Source organism: Aptenodytes forsteri, unplaced genomic scaffold, assembly GCF_000699145.1.
Source record: "Aptenodytes forsteri isolate BGI_AS27 unplaced genomic scaffold, ASM69914v1 Scaffold23, whole genome shotgun sequence".
NCBI lineage: Eukaryota > Metazoa > Chordata > Aves > Sphenisciformes > Spheniscidae > Aptenodytes > Aptenodytes forsteri.
The window spans coordinates 1,066,195-1,082,008 of record NW_008796043.1 but is presented as its reverse complement, the minus strand read 5'-3'; the positions used below and the strand labels follow the sequence as shown (position 1 = coordinate 1,082,008).

At 41.3% G+C, this 15,814-nt stretch overlaps 1 protein-coding gene across 1 annotated transcript in view; it reads left to right on the top strand.

The window, feature by feature from the left end:
• The window catches only part of MAPRE2 (microtubule associated protein RP/EB family member 2), a 76,132-nt gene extending 62,144 nt beyond the window's left edge, over positions 1-13,988 (top strand). The window contains exons 5-7 of the mRNA XM_009285599.1: positions 247-386; positions 4,973-5,131; positions 11,016-13,988. Of these exons, the coding sequence (XP_009283874.1) occupies positions 247-386; positions 4,973-5,131; positions 11,016-11,087 (371 nt within the window). The 3' untranslated portion in view covers positions 11,088-13,988. The remainder of the gene's footprint in view (positions 1-246; positions 387-4,972; positions 5,132-11,015) is intronic.
• The last annotated feature ends 1,826 nt before the right edge of the window (positions 13,989-15,814 follow it).

The window sequence follows — 15,814 nt, the reverse complement described above, 5'->3', positions numbered from 1 at the left end:
TCTTAGTTTGATGCTTATTTATTTTAGTTTCAGAGTTACTTCATTCTGAGTAGTAAACCCGAAGTAAAACTACTAGGAAATGTAGTTTTTTCCTTCCCAAGGTATAGCAGCACTGGAACTTCTTCCACTGTCATCTTGAAGTAACAGAGAGAATGGCTGTCTGTAAAACGAACACTTTTGTTTCAGTGTCAGGTTAATAGGAATGTATTTATCATGGGGATAAATCTTGATTATTGTACTTTTCAGGTGCTGCTAAATCCAGTCCAGCTTCTAAACCAGGATCAACACCTTCTCGCCCATCTTCAGCAAAAAAAGCTGCACCAAGCAGCTCAGCATCCAAATCAGATAAAGATTTGGAAACTCAAGTCATACAGCTCAGTGAACAGGTAAATTTGCTTTAGGCATAAAATTAGATGCATACATTGTCACAGGCAGGCATGAAGTCTAATATTGCCCTCTGTTGAATGATGCTCTCCAGAATTATGAAGGGACCAAAGCTTGAAATAGCTCAGCTAGGAAGAAAAAAAAGTGACTTATTGTTTAAAATAACATCTGACAGAGATGACTACTGTTTGCCAGTATTTTTAAAAGGTGATCTTAGGAATGACAGGTAAGTCTTGCTGAAGTACGATAATTTTATTAGATTTTGAAATGTATCTTTTATTTCACTTGGTTAACAAAAATCCCAATAGTGTCTTTGCTCTTGTGTATTACAAATTTGAAATAAATCATTTTAATGTGTCATTGTGGAGAAAACAAGCCTATTTATAATACCAAGGTGTTAGAGATTTGCAGCTGAACCGAGACTAGATCATTGCACTCTGCTTTCTGGAAGAAAGGCGTTAAGAAGGTAATATGCCTTTTTTAATTTAAAATTGTGAGCTACCTTTGTGAGAATACTTAGTTATATTATAAATAATGTTCTGCAATATAATTAATAAAGCTTCAGAATTTCTTTAATGTTAGGAATGTAAGGGCTTAATTTGCATTTATGCTATGGAGCTTTACACCACTCTGTCATTCCTGGACATGCAAGAGCGTCTGCATTGGACATGAATAAATATCTGCATCTGGCTCAAGACTGTGCTGTCAGAATGGTGTAAATGCCACTAGTATAAAGGAGGCCTGATCCCTGTATTTGTCCTGGACGACGGAAAATGGCAAGGAAAAACCTCGTGTTTTAGAGTCTCAGCTGCCTGGCAGCTGCATTCAGGAAGAAGTCGTTATTCTGGATCAAGTATAATTTTCCACAATTAAGGGCATTTCGGTTTCAGACTTTCATTGACCTGAACAACAATGATTTCGGTTTGTTGGGGCACCGTTTGCAAATTCTTGGTTACTGTTATGCACTTAAAGGTGATGGATGGATAGCCACATCCCAAACACGGCATACTGCAGATTCAGGGTATAATTCTGAGCAGCAGAGAGCACAACAGGGTCCACCAGCCTTCTAAATGGGCTTTTGATTGTTGCTGTAACAGAAGAGTTTTTAAATGTTGCACAAGGAATGGATGTATATATTTTTCGTGGAATCTTTTTTTTTTTTAAATCAATGTAAGAGTGTGGAGTTCAAATATCAGCTTAATGCAACTTGAACCGTGACATCTGTACTCAGAAGTCAGAATGTGTTCGCTTCAGGAGGAAGAGTTGGTTGGGATCTGAGCAACATAAAAATACTTGATCTTTATTAAAATAGGCAGTCACTATCACACGCACTGCTAATATATTCCTAGCACGTTCCATGTGTAAAAACCTTAAGCTTTATATACAAATAACCCTGAGAGAAAACTGGTGATTTCCCCCATCACCAAAGAAGAGAAGAAATTCTGAGGATTTGGAAAGTTGGTGTTTTAATAGCTAGCTTTTAAGAGACCTCTTCTAGCTAGAATGGTCTGGAAGGCTTTTTTTTTTTTTTAAATGCTGGCAGTGTTTGGTATCTCATTTCCCACTAATGGTTACTTGTGCACCCTGGGCGTATAACATGAGCCAAAAAAGCTACGCTGCAAGCAGCTCTGAGCCAGGTTTTTCTGACTCCCAGGCTGAACATGCTGGAAGAGCCAAATTGCCCATTTTTTACCACTCTCCAGCAACCAGGGAGATGAGGGCAGCAGCCACTTTTACCCAGTTGCTGTCTTGATTATGAGTAAGAAATGTTGAATGGTGTCTGTGGATATCAAATTCCTATATGGCTGTAACAGACTTTTTTTCAGCCCTTTAATGGATGGCAGCTAAGGGAGATTGAAACATCTGAATTTCCATGCAATTTGTAGTGGAAAATTTTAAGTAGTGGGGCTTTCCGTACACTATATTTTACCATAGGGTAGCTTAATGAGCTATTTGCAATAATCGCAAGCCGTCCATAACATTTTCTAGTTTAAGATTGTTGAGAGCCGTTCAAGTTTCTCTTAAAATGGTCTTAGCTATTGCCTTGGTCTGTGCTAGTAAATTGAACACGTCCGAGGAATGTCACTGTGCACTGGAACTTGATTACCCATAGCATTAAAATACTAAAGTGGTCCCTGCTGTGTTTTTGGTCTGTGCCTACTAGCACTCTCCCAAAGAGTTTCTGAGTGCAGCTGAGGAGACAACACAGACCAGGGACCATTACATATGGAGAAGGGACCTTTACATATGGAGAATGTTCCCAGGAACCATTGACTGTATGCTTGTATACACATAGTTTCTGAAAACAGCACCATCTTGGCTGCATGTCTACAGTACATGCTTAATCTCCAGCCTGGTTCTGCAGTCCTGTGAGTATTCATACTACCAATAAGTGCCATCAGAGAAAAGACCAGTTAGTAAGAACTGCTGCCTTTGCACCCGTTAGCTGGATTGCAGAGGGGTACTTCTGGTCCAGAAACAGAGCATGGGAGTTAACGTGCACTGTTCCTCATACAGGATCAGCCTTTTGGCATGTTCATAAAAGGGAAAAGTAGGATGTTGGATGTGCTAAGTACCTGAAGAAAAACAAATTAATGTGTCACAGACAGGTAGTTGATATGTAACTGAAGAAAAGCGTATCTGGTTTGGTTATAACAACATTTCCTGTATACTATAGTTAATTAACTAAGCGCATATATGCATAGTTTAATGATTCTGTTTCTTAAAACGGAGTGAATGTGATCAAATGAAGACAGGAGAATGCCTTCATAGTAAATAGGTCAGAAGGGGAGATGGTCTGAGCTATTAGCTGCCAGTGTTTCGGCTGATGTTCCTTGTTTTCCCAAGCTCTAGCAAGCACAGAGCAAGAGATCCGGAAGCAGTTACGTTCTTGTTCTGTCTGGATGCAGGTGTTCCTCTCAAGGAATACGCTGCTGCAGATCCAGAAGACATGTCTTAAGTGTGAGGTCTCTATCTATAGACCAAAATATTGTAAACTCTTGTTCCATTTTGCTATTCCTACTTTCATTAATAAATAGTTAATTTTAAGGTGATCAGTCATTGTATCAATCGTAGATTCAAACTGTCAAGGGAAGACTTGGGTGTCACATTCAGGCAGCGGGTCAGAAATGGGTTAGTACGTGAATGCGATGCTCTGAGATCCTGCCCTGGTAACAGGTCAGTTCTGCTGTCTGACGCCTCTGAGAGTGCAATCAAAGGTCAGAAAAAGGCATCGCTAGTTCAGCAGTTATGGAAAAATGAACTGATAGGATTTAGTAGGCTGTCAAAGCATTGTTTGAACTTTGCTGGTATTTTTACTAGTGAAGGAAATAAATTAGCTTGCAGTAGAACTGGCAACACAGAACTTTCTGTTAAATTATATCAGTTCACTGAAATGTAGTCTGAAGCGATTTAATTTATTTAGCATGCTTTACTTAGAAAATCATTTGTATAATTGCAGGCCTTAAAACGTGGATGCTAATTTGGCTGTAATTTGGATGTGATTGGGGTCAGTGTGTTTACTGTAGACAGCTTCATCTGTGATTATTTCTGTTGGTTATCACACTGCTGTCCTCCGAATTTGAGAGCCACTTACACGTGTTATCCTGATTGTGAAACTACTGTCCAACAGGGTATAGAGCCACTTACACGTGTTATCCTGATTGTGTATACCCTGTTGGACAGTAGTTTATCTGTTATGCTCCCACAAAATTGTTCTTTTTTTAAATATATATATGTGTGTGTGTATATATGAATGTATAAAAATATATTGCAACATCTGTCGTGATTTATATGAAGCCTAATCATTAACAGCTATGTTGCCCATAAATGATTTGCAGCAGTCCTAGTGGTGAAATTGAGACTGACAGTATAGCTTGAAGACTCTTGTGAACAAGGTTGCAAAGAGAAAGATACTTGGCGTTTGAGAGAATTTGTTGATAGAAACAGCACGTCAATCAGAGCAGAAAGTCCATGGTGCAGCTGGTCACGGCATCAGAGTGCCGAAACACAGGTCTCTAACAGTATGGTAAGTGGGGAGGCAGAAAAGGAGAGGTGAAAAAACAATACAGCAGTTCTCACATTTGCAACTAGAGGACCTTTTAATTTCTTAACTAGACCATTTTCCTTTGTGAGCTGTTCTGCTAGATCTACGTATTTTTAGGCAAGGAGATATTGTAGGTTTCCCAACAACTACACATTAATTCAGGCAAAATAATGGAAGTACTGAGCTGAAAGTTTTATTAATTACCATTACATGACACTTCTGGCAGCTTTGTTAGGAGACAAGTCTTAAGTCGCCCTGATTCCTGAACTGCTGCTTTGGGTTTCAGTATAAAAGAGCACTGAGAAAATTGACCTTTAAGGATCAAGGTTAAGATGTATCCAAGAGGCGTAATGGGGGAGCCTGATTTACTATTCTCTATTGTGTAAGGTTCAATCTAGCACTTCAGAAAAAGAAGTGGACTTCATTTTAAGCTATAAAATTGAATATGTATTTAAGATTGTTTAGCATGTATGATTTGAGACTGAGTTGCTTTGTCTGTAGTGCACCTTACAACTGATGCATCACGTCTTGGTTTATATGCAGGTACATTCATTAAAACTTGCACTTGAAGGCGTGGAGAAGGAAAGGGATTTCTACTTTGGCAAATTAAGGGAGATTGAACTTCTCTGCCAAGAACACGGGGGAGAGAATAATGACCTTGTCAATCGGCTAATGGAAATCCTTTATGCTTCAGAAGAACACGTAAGTTCAAGCTTAATGTCTTTTACTTAGACAAAACAGCTTAATTTCGTAAAAAATTATTGGCAGGGTATTGGGTCATGTCCTATATTTAGGTCAGCAGAACTGTAGCAGCTAGGAGTTTCATGCCTCCTACCTCAGAAAGGAAGTTTGCGTTTGCAAACAACAGACTTTTCAGCTTGGGGAAGGGATTCAGGGGGCTGGTTGCTTTTCGCTGCTTCGGTGTAGGTTTTTTTATTCTAGGTTTGCTGAAGTTGATCTGAAAGGGGAAGGGTGTGTGTCACAATTTTAAATTGATTTCATATAGTCCTGAGCCTTAGTTGGGTGGTTTTTGTCTTCCGCCTTTCTGCATAAAGTCTTTTACTTATGTTCTTTAACATGTTGAAAATCACAGAAATGCTGACAGAGGTGCTGTTCAATGTCTACAGCTGTCAACCTTCTCTAGCCCATGTGGCAGTGTTGTAATATGTACGGTGCAGGTTGCCAAATACATAATTATATCTGCAGAGATAATGCTCTTTAGTATTTTTTTTATCCTGTTGCTATAGGCAAAATTCCTCCTTGTGCAAACCCAATAATCCTCTACTACCAAAATTTCAGAAATGTATTGTATGCAAGATTAAGCAATCTCATTGCATCTTAGACTTAGCTCTGTAGACACTGAACAAAGCAAGAAGCTGCAAAGGGTGCTGGTTAAATTCCTCTGATATATTAAGGGATAATGATTCAGTGGAGATTTAGCTGAACTACTCCCATTCATGCTAACTAAATCCCTGTATGCACTGTACTGACGATTGACCCTTCAGTCTCCAGCAGATGATGGCTTTGGCTCCAGAGTGGATAAGCATCAACTTAATCTCTCGGCAGCACGGTGGTACCGTAGGCTGTCTTACAGCTGTTCCCAGAAAGCTGTCGCAGCAGCAGTCAGCTGACTTAAAATTTTATATCAAAAGTAGTGCCAAAGCGACTACATGCTTTTCTAAAAAAGATTAGTAGAGCATAAATGGAAGTTAGGTGTGAGAGAGACACAAGCTTGCCGCTGACAGGGGCCACTGCTCAGATGAGAAGTGACAGGGGAAAGAGGATTTGTTCAACAGTGCGGGGCGAGTGCTAGAGAGGAAAAGGAGGAGGAAACCATTATTTTCACAGGAATAAACAATAAGACAAATTTGCCAGGCGCGTGATAACAGGCTAAAAGAATTACATGTATATAGCAGTCAGAGAAGATGTCTTCTGGATTCAGGAACAGTGATTTAATTATAAAGCAAAACCAGAAAAATCCCTCTTCTTCCCCATACCCCTACCACATCTGTCTGTCTGTTGGCTTAAGTAGCAAGTGATTTCCCCGCCAAGGAATGCATTTGTTGCTTTTCTTCCTGCAGTTTTCCTTACTGGCAGAACACATTACAAAATGTTCTACTTCAGCCCACATCCCAGTGTTTTATCTGCTTCCTCCCTCCAAGACTTTCTCTGTTGAAAGCATCATGCTGCGCATGAACTACATACGACGACAGTGCCTTTATCTAAAAGGTGTTTGCAGTTGGAGGCTGGGTATGTCACTTCAGTAGGAGAGTGCTGCTCCCCCCGAGAAGAATACAAAGGCCATTCCCCACGCAATTATTTTGTACCTTTCGGTGGGAGACTTGATCCTGACACCATCTTCCGGGGTGCATTTCCTCCTCAGCTTAGCAGGTGGACTGTAATTTGCTGAGGAAAGACCCCAATGCATTAGCACTAAACCAAAGACTGTGGTTCCCTTGCTGATGCAGATTCTGCCTGCTTTTTGTTTTCGGACTTTGCTGTCTCATAGAGTCATAGAATCATTAAGGTTGGAAGAGACCTCTAAGATCATCGAGTCCAACCGTCAGCCCAACACCACCATGCCCACTAAACCATGTCCCTAAGCGCCTTATCTACATGTCATTGCCCTGCTTTGCCCTTCAGTTCTGTTTTTTCTCTCTCTGTAATAAATTTGTCCCAAGTTAAATTCTGTATCTCGCAGCATTTTGCAGGTTAACCCCTCGGTAACAGCGGTTTGGCTTTCCCAATCCCCAGGTGGGAAATAGCCTCAATTCCTGAACCACAGGCAACTCCAGCATTCCTAGTTTATTGGTAATGAGTTCATTGTAAATCCAGCTTAGGGGTTTGGTTTTTTTTTGTAATCTCTGTTTCAGAGTGTCTCAAGCATACAAAGGCAAAGTGGAAAAAACGGATTACATTAATTTTCAGGATTTGTGACATTTACAAATGATACTGTGGCCATGAGGCTTTTCTTCAGGAAGAGGATGCGTGGTAATGCAGCACACATAATGCACAAGTGATCCCTGACCAAAGCCTTGTGCTTGAATATCGTGACTAACTTAAATTTGTTTTCAGTTCATACCTCTAATAACTGTTTGATAGCAGTCTCGAACTCTTCCTTCCTAGTTGTAATTTGACAGGCATCTACTGTATTCGACATGGCATAGAGATCATGTCCTATTTTTCATACCAACTGTTCTTATTCAGAAGGGACAAGTCTCCCTTTAAACTTAATCTTCTGTTACGCTTAAATTAATCCTCCTAAAAGAAAAAATAAGAAAAAAAAAATCTGGACATCACTTTAAGCGGTCACATCTCCCAGTAGCTCATAGGTCCCCTGTGAGCATTGTAGGCTGTCAGGTGAATTCTGTGTAGAATGATTCAGAATGCAAATAGAGAGTTTAGTCCCTATAAAAAGCATTCTCCAGAGGTTTGATTATTGGGGCAGGGGTATTAATTATTTTTTCAGAATTCCAAGTCATAATGTGGTTTCAACCATGCCACTTCATAAGCTTCTGTTTTGTTTAATTCAATAAAGGCTAAATTTTTAAGACTGATTTTTTTTTTTTTTTTTGGTCTTGACTTTGGTGAGTTTTTGAGTCTTACAGCACAAATATCAATCCATTTGGGTTCCTTGTTTTTAGAGGCTCCCTTTTTTCTTCCTGTTATGGTTCTGTTTTAAACCTCATCATTATGTCTCTGCTTATGCAAGAGGGATGTTGTATCTGCTAGTGTCACTTAACATTTGGCTGATCAGTCTGTAATCCTTTGTAATTTTTAATTACAAATTTCTCATTTGTAAACCTACTTCTTCATCAAAAACATCAAAGTTAACAGAGAACGGTGTTGTTAAAGGATACATTTGGGTGGTGAGGAGAAGTAGCCCTTAGCACTCATGCTATGACTGCTATGGACAGCATCGAGACCTCGGAGAGTATGTAAAGCATTTGGTCATATGGTCTTACAGCAGGAGGGCTTCAGACTGATGAACCAGAAGAGGCTATGTGTCTAGTTATGAAACCCAGAGCCATGTAGGTCTTGGCATAAAGCAAAAATGTAGGAAAGCTTTCGTTTTCCTACATAGGCTGTTCTGGTTCAGTTCACGCAGAAGTTGGGTGCGTTGCTGCCGTTTGATCTATCAGTTGCTCAGCTCAAGTTTCCAAAGCAATTGCTCGAAACGCAGTTGGTTTTGTATCTTTCTGCTCTAGCAGCTACTATATCTGCTGCTGCTTTTGGAAAAGGCACCCACACCCCCAGCAGCTGGTTTTCATAAAGCCTAGCTCTTCAGTCTACAGGCACACCTGAATAGTTTGAGGCAGATGGATCGAAGGGTCAAAAGAGAGCACCTCTCATTGTGGGAGACAGAGATGACCATGGTCGTGTGATCCAAGCCAGAAATAGATGCTCTAAATAGATCTTCCACTACTTTCCTTATTAGGGGATGCTATTCAAGGGGATTCCACAGTCCCAAGGTAATTGGGCATAGTGACTCTTGTCTTTCCCATTTCATGTATTTATACAAGCTGTTCATACTGAGAAGCATGTGTCCAAGTCTCAGAACAACTTCTGAGGTAGTCACATAAGATTTACCATTTCCATCAAAGGTAAGCCTGGCAAGAGGGGAGCCACCACTCTTCTTCAGAGCTGCGGAGTAGGTTCCCAAGCCACTCCCTGTGGTTAGAGGCTTTTCCTATTATATGCATGAAAGGATAGCACGTACGTGACCTATAAAATCTGCATGAGTGGGCTTTCTAATAGGTGTCTCTCATAAATGCTGCATACATAGAGCCTCTGGAAGAGGTGCATTCCAGAGCAGGTCACCTCGACACATAAGGAGGGTCAGGATAGATGGAGTTAAGGGAACATAGCTCACTGCAGCTAAACAAGCTTCAGTTTTCTCACCCCCTAAGGCAGGGTCACGTTCTCACAGCTGTCAGCTTCTCTCTGTGAAACTCCTGTTCTCTGCAAGTCTTGCACCCTTGCAGCCCATCACAGAAGTTGCAATTTTTAGATACTATGCAAAAAGCTGTTTTGACGTGATGTACCTACTGTATGTAATAAGGGCATCGTTCCCCCAGGGGGCCATAAGGTGCTAAACTGCAGTTGTCCTGACTGACATGTGTGGCTTCTACCTGAAAATAGCACCTGAGCGATAGAAAGCTTGCTTCCGATTGGAATCTGGCTGTTTCTGTATGTGGTAAACAGCTGAATATTTCCATTGTATCAGCAAATGTTAGGAACCTTATTCTCCTGTTCTTGCCCTTTAGAAAAATGAATATTTTATTGCCAGAAGGGAATTTTCTTATTGCATAAGCTGCTCTGAACCATTCTGGGAAAACTCAAATTGTGGCCTCCCTTTTCTTTTAATTTTTGCCTCAAATTTGAAAACTTAGCAGTATCAATTTGTTAAAGTTCATTGTTCAAGCCGCTCACTTCTAACAAAAATTGCCGGGAGCCAGGCGAGTTCTGCAGAGGTACCGCATCAGGGATGCTGCGTTTTGAATGGCAGCTCAGGCTCTTGGGAAAAACGTTTTCCTTCGGAGCTGCCTACAGCGGAGCGCTACTGATGCAGGGCAGAGAGTAGATGTGTGGGATCTTTTCAGTGAACTGTGCTCCGGAAAGATGGAAGCCACTTGAGAGAAAAGCTGTAAATGCAGCTGTGCTTATTGGGAATACAGAAGTAATGCCCTAAGAGTCAGCCAGACTTTTTGAGCTCCGATACATCCAGGCCAGCTCAAATATACCAGGTGTGTTGTCTCTAAGTTGGAAGTTGTTTAAAACTGGTATCACCTGCAGTGAGGATCCAGCCTTCCTTTCAGTCAGGGATTCTTCTTGCAATGGCAACGTACATTCAGAGAGACAGCTCTGGAAAATACTGTGCATAGTAACTGTTTGCAAAAGGGAAGCGTTTATTAGTAATTGGTGCTTTTAATGGTAGCTCTGTAAATCGGTGAATACTGGGCTCAATTTTTTTTCAGAAAAAGTGTATTTGCAAGTCTTTGGTTATATTTTCTGGATACCGCTAAAAATCACTGTTTTAGTAACCTTTGAACTCTGGTCTAGCATTGGTATATTATTTTGGAAAGTAGTATATCTGACCTCAAAAAGGAGGCTGAGTTTAATTTTTAAGGCAGGTGATAGCAAAAGTGTCTTGTCCATTTAGTGATCTAAACCTGGAGTGAAGATTGTGTGAAAACTATAGGAGACAGGTTCAGAAATCCTTGGACAAGCTGAAAATGGGGGAGTACATCAGGATGCTATGATACAGCATCTAACTGTTGAGCATCTCACTGTCTAGCTATTCAAAATGTTCACTTACCAGAACAGTTAACACTGTGATGTTGAAAACGGTCACTTTTTCTGGAGAAGCATCGGTACTGCATATGCGTGGATTAAAAGCAAAGTAAATACATTTTATTGTAATATTACAAGATGCTGCTTTTCTCGGGTTACAGCTCATTTTGTACTTAAGTGCATGAAAATCGGAAGTTAAGCTTTAGGCTACGGCAAGCACCGTGAGGCGGCAAGATTACATGAGAAATGCTTTCTGCTGAAGAATATTTTTGGGGTCTTTTTCTCCCTGCAGGAGAGCCACACAGAAGAGCATGAAGGTGAAGAGCAAGTCCATGAACAGCCCCAGCAGCAGGAGGAGTACTGACTCACCCAGCGTCTCTGACAATTTTCGTTTTGTGTGAGAACTTTCTTCTGGAGAACGGAACATGTGTGGCCTCAAACTTGAAATCAGTTCACTCCCAGTCTGCCATTAACATTTATGTACCATAGTGAGTGCCAGCCAACCACTGCATTCTGTACCCATACTTTGCCAAGATGCATTTGCAGACGTCTTCTTTCAGTGTATCTTCCCAAGAGGTTGTAGGGGTACATCACCTACTGTACATCACTGCAACTTCACCACTTGGCTGCTTGAGATTTGTTCTGCTCTTTAAAAAAAAAAAAAAATATTTATTTTTTTTCTTTTTTGTCTTAAGTATGATACACTTGTAACTTGTTCTAACATATTTATATTGGCATTTTGTGTGGCAAGAAGTACCGTACCACTAGCTGTGTCTCTCACTTTGTGGTGCTTTCACGTTTTCTAGTACATCTGCCTTGGGGCATAAATTCGGTCAGACAATTGGAATAAAGGGATACAGTGGAAGTCATACTCAAGCCATAACGATGAGGTGTGCTGTGGAGGAAAACGCTCGTGTTGCTCACATTTATTCCTTTCCTGCCTTCACAAAATGGAAGGCAGAGCATCTGTTTTACTAGAAGAGATTTAAATCCCTGTGTTAGAAAGCTTGTTAGAAAGCTGCATGGTATGTTTTTTGGCTTATTTATGGAGGAACAGACATTCACTTAAGCTTTTTGAAAACCCTCCCAGTTTCCCAACTAGTCAATACACATTTCCTAGCTTTTCTTCCTTCCTGAGGAATCCAGTCCCAGCCTCCAGCTTCAGCTCTGCCTCCACAGAGCTCAGTGCTCATGGAGGAGAGAAATCTCCTTGACACAAGTGTAGCTGCAGGACACGATCTCTGCCATCGTATTTGGCTTCCCATCCCTCAGAAGAGGACACACTAGGCCAGCCATTTCTTTTTGCTATCCTTCCCCCCTCTGCTGCCCCGGCCATACAAGTATGGAAGACAGAAAATTTCCTCATTAGTGCAAGGCACGGGGAAAAACCGGCAACAGGACTAGCCCTGAACCCCCCCCAAACTCCCCTTAAGTGGGTGGTGGACACCTCGTGGGTGTTGAGGCTGCTTCCGAAGCACGGAGAGGCAGTGAGGAGTCCTTCTGGAGACGGAGCACATATCAGAGGGGGACCAGCTGACCGAGGGGCACAGAGCCGGTTCTGCGCTTGGCTGACCTTCCTCTGGCGAGGCTGGCACGGTGCAGAACCACGTCTGCCCTGGAGATGTCTGCAGTGAGAGTGTTCCTTCCAGTGCAGTCCCATCGCCCTGTTCTAAGTGATGGTATTTTATAAACAGAAGCATCTTGAAGTGTATAAAGCATTCCTTATTTTTCTCATAAAACTGTGCATTGTAGTCTCTCTGAATATTTAATGCTTGGTATTCTTGATCTCTCACTTGATTTTCTGAATTCTGGATTGTTATGCTGATTTAGCAGGTACATGGAAGTCCCATCCCAGTCAGCAATCACTGAAAAACTCCAAAGCCTATTGAACAGCTAAATCATCTTAGACCTTCACGTGCTCCTAAAGCATAAGTTCCCAGCTTATGCTTCCATAGAAAGGTTTTCAATTAATCTACCCCCAGCACACACACACATGCACGCGCAGTTTTCTGTCCTAATCGATCTTTTACAGCTAAGTGGCTCTTAGTTAAATGTGAGATCCCTGCTGTTGTGTTGCACCACAGACAATATATAAAATACTGCTAAGCATTAGAACAGGCATTTCCAGTTCCTTGATTGCTCCCCCTGCTCAGCAGAAGAGTTTCTGGACCCTGCAGGCTGCAGGTTTCCCAGCCCTGCCTCCAGCATCGACCTCGCGTCCTACCTGGGGATGAAGTGAAAGTACTTCAGCCTGCAGGCCAGCGCTTTCCTCTCCCGTTTCGATTGGTTACGAATAAGGTCTGGTTTATAAAAATGTGTATATTCCAGAATGAGTATTTCCAAGAATCACCACAAATGGGGGAATTGTCATTTTCATTGTATTTGTGTTTAGAACATATGTACTTACTACAATTGTCATTGTAATAAACGGTAGTTCTTCATAATACTGTTGAACCGAAGAGCAGTTACTAATTTTTTTCCAGTCTCCAGAATGTCCTTTAACCTGTATGGGATTTCTGATGGGGCAAGGAGTTTGGGATCAGGCTATAAACTTAATTTCATCAGCGCGAGTCTCTGCTTACGGCAGTTCATCCTTCTGCTAATACTCGAGCAGACGCGTGGAGAGCACTTCAAGAGAAAATGTTTTTCTGAAGGTGCAAATGGTTGGGTTGCTGAGCTCCCCGGAGGGTTCATAGCCAGGCTGTTGTGCCTCTCTCCTTTTCTCTCTTTGAAGCACATTCAAAAAAAATGTTTAAAAAAAGCTGAACTTCATTTCCTGAAAATTCCTTATACCCTATTTCTGGTCTGAGGACCATAGCCCTCTCTGCTTGTACCAAGGGGGAAGTGACTGACGTAGGGAGCCGGGGCAGTGAAGTACCTCGTAGGCACTAGAAATTTGGCTGTGCTGAGGGGAGAGCGATGCTCTGAAAGGGGAAAGAGTTGTCCTTCTCCCCCACCCCCTGTGAGTAACCCATTATTCCGTTATGGTTTTAATATGCATTTGTAATTACCTTTACTAAATAGCACACCATAAAGCTTTGGTTATATATTAAATGTAAACTGAAAGGAATGTAAACATATGTATTGTTAATTATAAATAGATAAGTAATGGCATAATAGATACAAAAAGTCTTATTCAGATGTATCAGTCATTTTACATTATCCGCAAATTGTCGCATGGTAGAGTAGATTTTTGTCTGAATATGTGAATAACTTGACTTGCGTTTATCTTTTTACATATTTAATAAAAAAATATATGTTAAAATCTGTCTAGCTCTAGAGACTATTCGAAACATTCTAAAATAATACTTTTCTGGTTTAAATACATATTTTTGTTTCATTAGTGACCGCATATGGGAGCAGGAAGAAAAAGGCAGCTGCTTTAAAAAAAAAAGTTCACTTATTCTGTGTGTGTGGGTAGTATCTGCTTCCCCACGAGCTCAGCAACTGTATCCCCTTCTACAAATCAAAAAAGAAAATGCATGTATGTATGTGCATGTAAACAGAACATTCTTCTTTATGGTAAATGCTCTGCAATTTCAGAGTACCAAATCTCTTGTTGTATCTCAGTTTTGATACAGCAAAAGCAAAACTCACAGCAGCCAGGAGGTGAAGAGAATACTATAGGAAGGGCACTGAAGCTCCCAGTGGTCTCTTCTTGCAATGGCCAAGTATTCAGGGATGAATCTTCAGTGCAGTACTTAAAAGCCACCTATATTTTACATTAAAATATTAGTTTTTTGGAAGAAAAGGGGGAAACTTCACTGTAATTCTCACAGCTCTGATCTTTTGCAGCATGACCAATGTTGCTGCAGTAGTTGCTGCTAAATCTCCAGGGATTTGAGCCTTGGGTCAGGACCTCTTTCTGCCGTGGGTTGAAGCTACCTGGTTGTGTCCCACCACCAACAGGTCAGCCTGAGCCCTCCCACTGCCTTCAGGTGTCCCCGGGGCTGGGGCTGAGCCGCTGCCCAGCCCCACTTCAGGAAGGCTTCTGATGGAGCAGGGAGGATGAAGCCAGGACCAGAGGAGCCCATTTCCAATCCTTGTGCTCAAACCTGGGAGAACAGTGCTAGTTTAGTTGATTTTCAGAAGGCTAGGGGGGAGGCATGCATTTGGGCTAGTGCGAATGCTCAACAGCATAAAAAAAAAGTAATATATTTTCCAGTTCAAATAGCTGAAAACTTTCTGCCACGATGTTGTGACCAAAAAAAATTGTTGTTAGACTGTTAGGTCATCTTCATGCTGTTATCTGACTTTGCAAAATAAATCTGTGACCACACCGCCCTATGAACAAAGCATTTTTATTCCCGTTCATCGAACCAGTTACCATCTAAGACGGCTAACAATTCAATATATACACTGTGCAATGCATGATCTGTTTTTATACTTGTCTTTATAGAGATTGTAGCAACAAGTTGCTTTAAAAAGGAAAAAGAAAGTTATTTGCCATGTCTTCATATAGAATGTGAAAAAGCTGTCCCGAGCTTAATTTCCTTTAAAAGTGACACTGTATTTCTCTTTAAAAAGTTACAAGTGCAGGCAGGTTGTGGCAGTTCCAGTTTTATAATTCCATTTAATGAAATATTTCAAAATACTCCATTACAGTGCATCAAATTGTGCTGCTTCTGTGACCCTTATTTCCAACTGTTTCATAAATAAGTGCAAGACAGAGGGAGAAGGGAAGCCTGTCCACAGAGTTCCTCCAGTACAACCACATTCAATCCAGAGGTATTTTTGTTTATTTTATTCTAATTCTTTTCTCGTCAGGACTTCCTCCAGATGCTTTTGATGGACGGGTTAAATATAAAGTGTTGAAATAGGTGAGGCTTTTGTGGCAGTGTATCTGGTATCGGATGTAATATTTAATTTCATCAAACAGTGAGATTGCTGGGTGCATGCCTACATCGAACTCATCGTTCCCCTTCAAACACCATCAGAACTGCCTTTTTAGCATCCTTCATTAAATAAACAGCCGTCAGCCTTACTCTAAGAAAAAGAGTCCTTGGGCAGTTAGGGAGCGCCTCCGTGGAGACCCCACGCTTACTGGGCATCGCGCAGGGTAGGGGCACGGCCCCCCCACCAGCGGGGAGG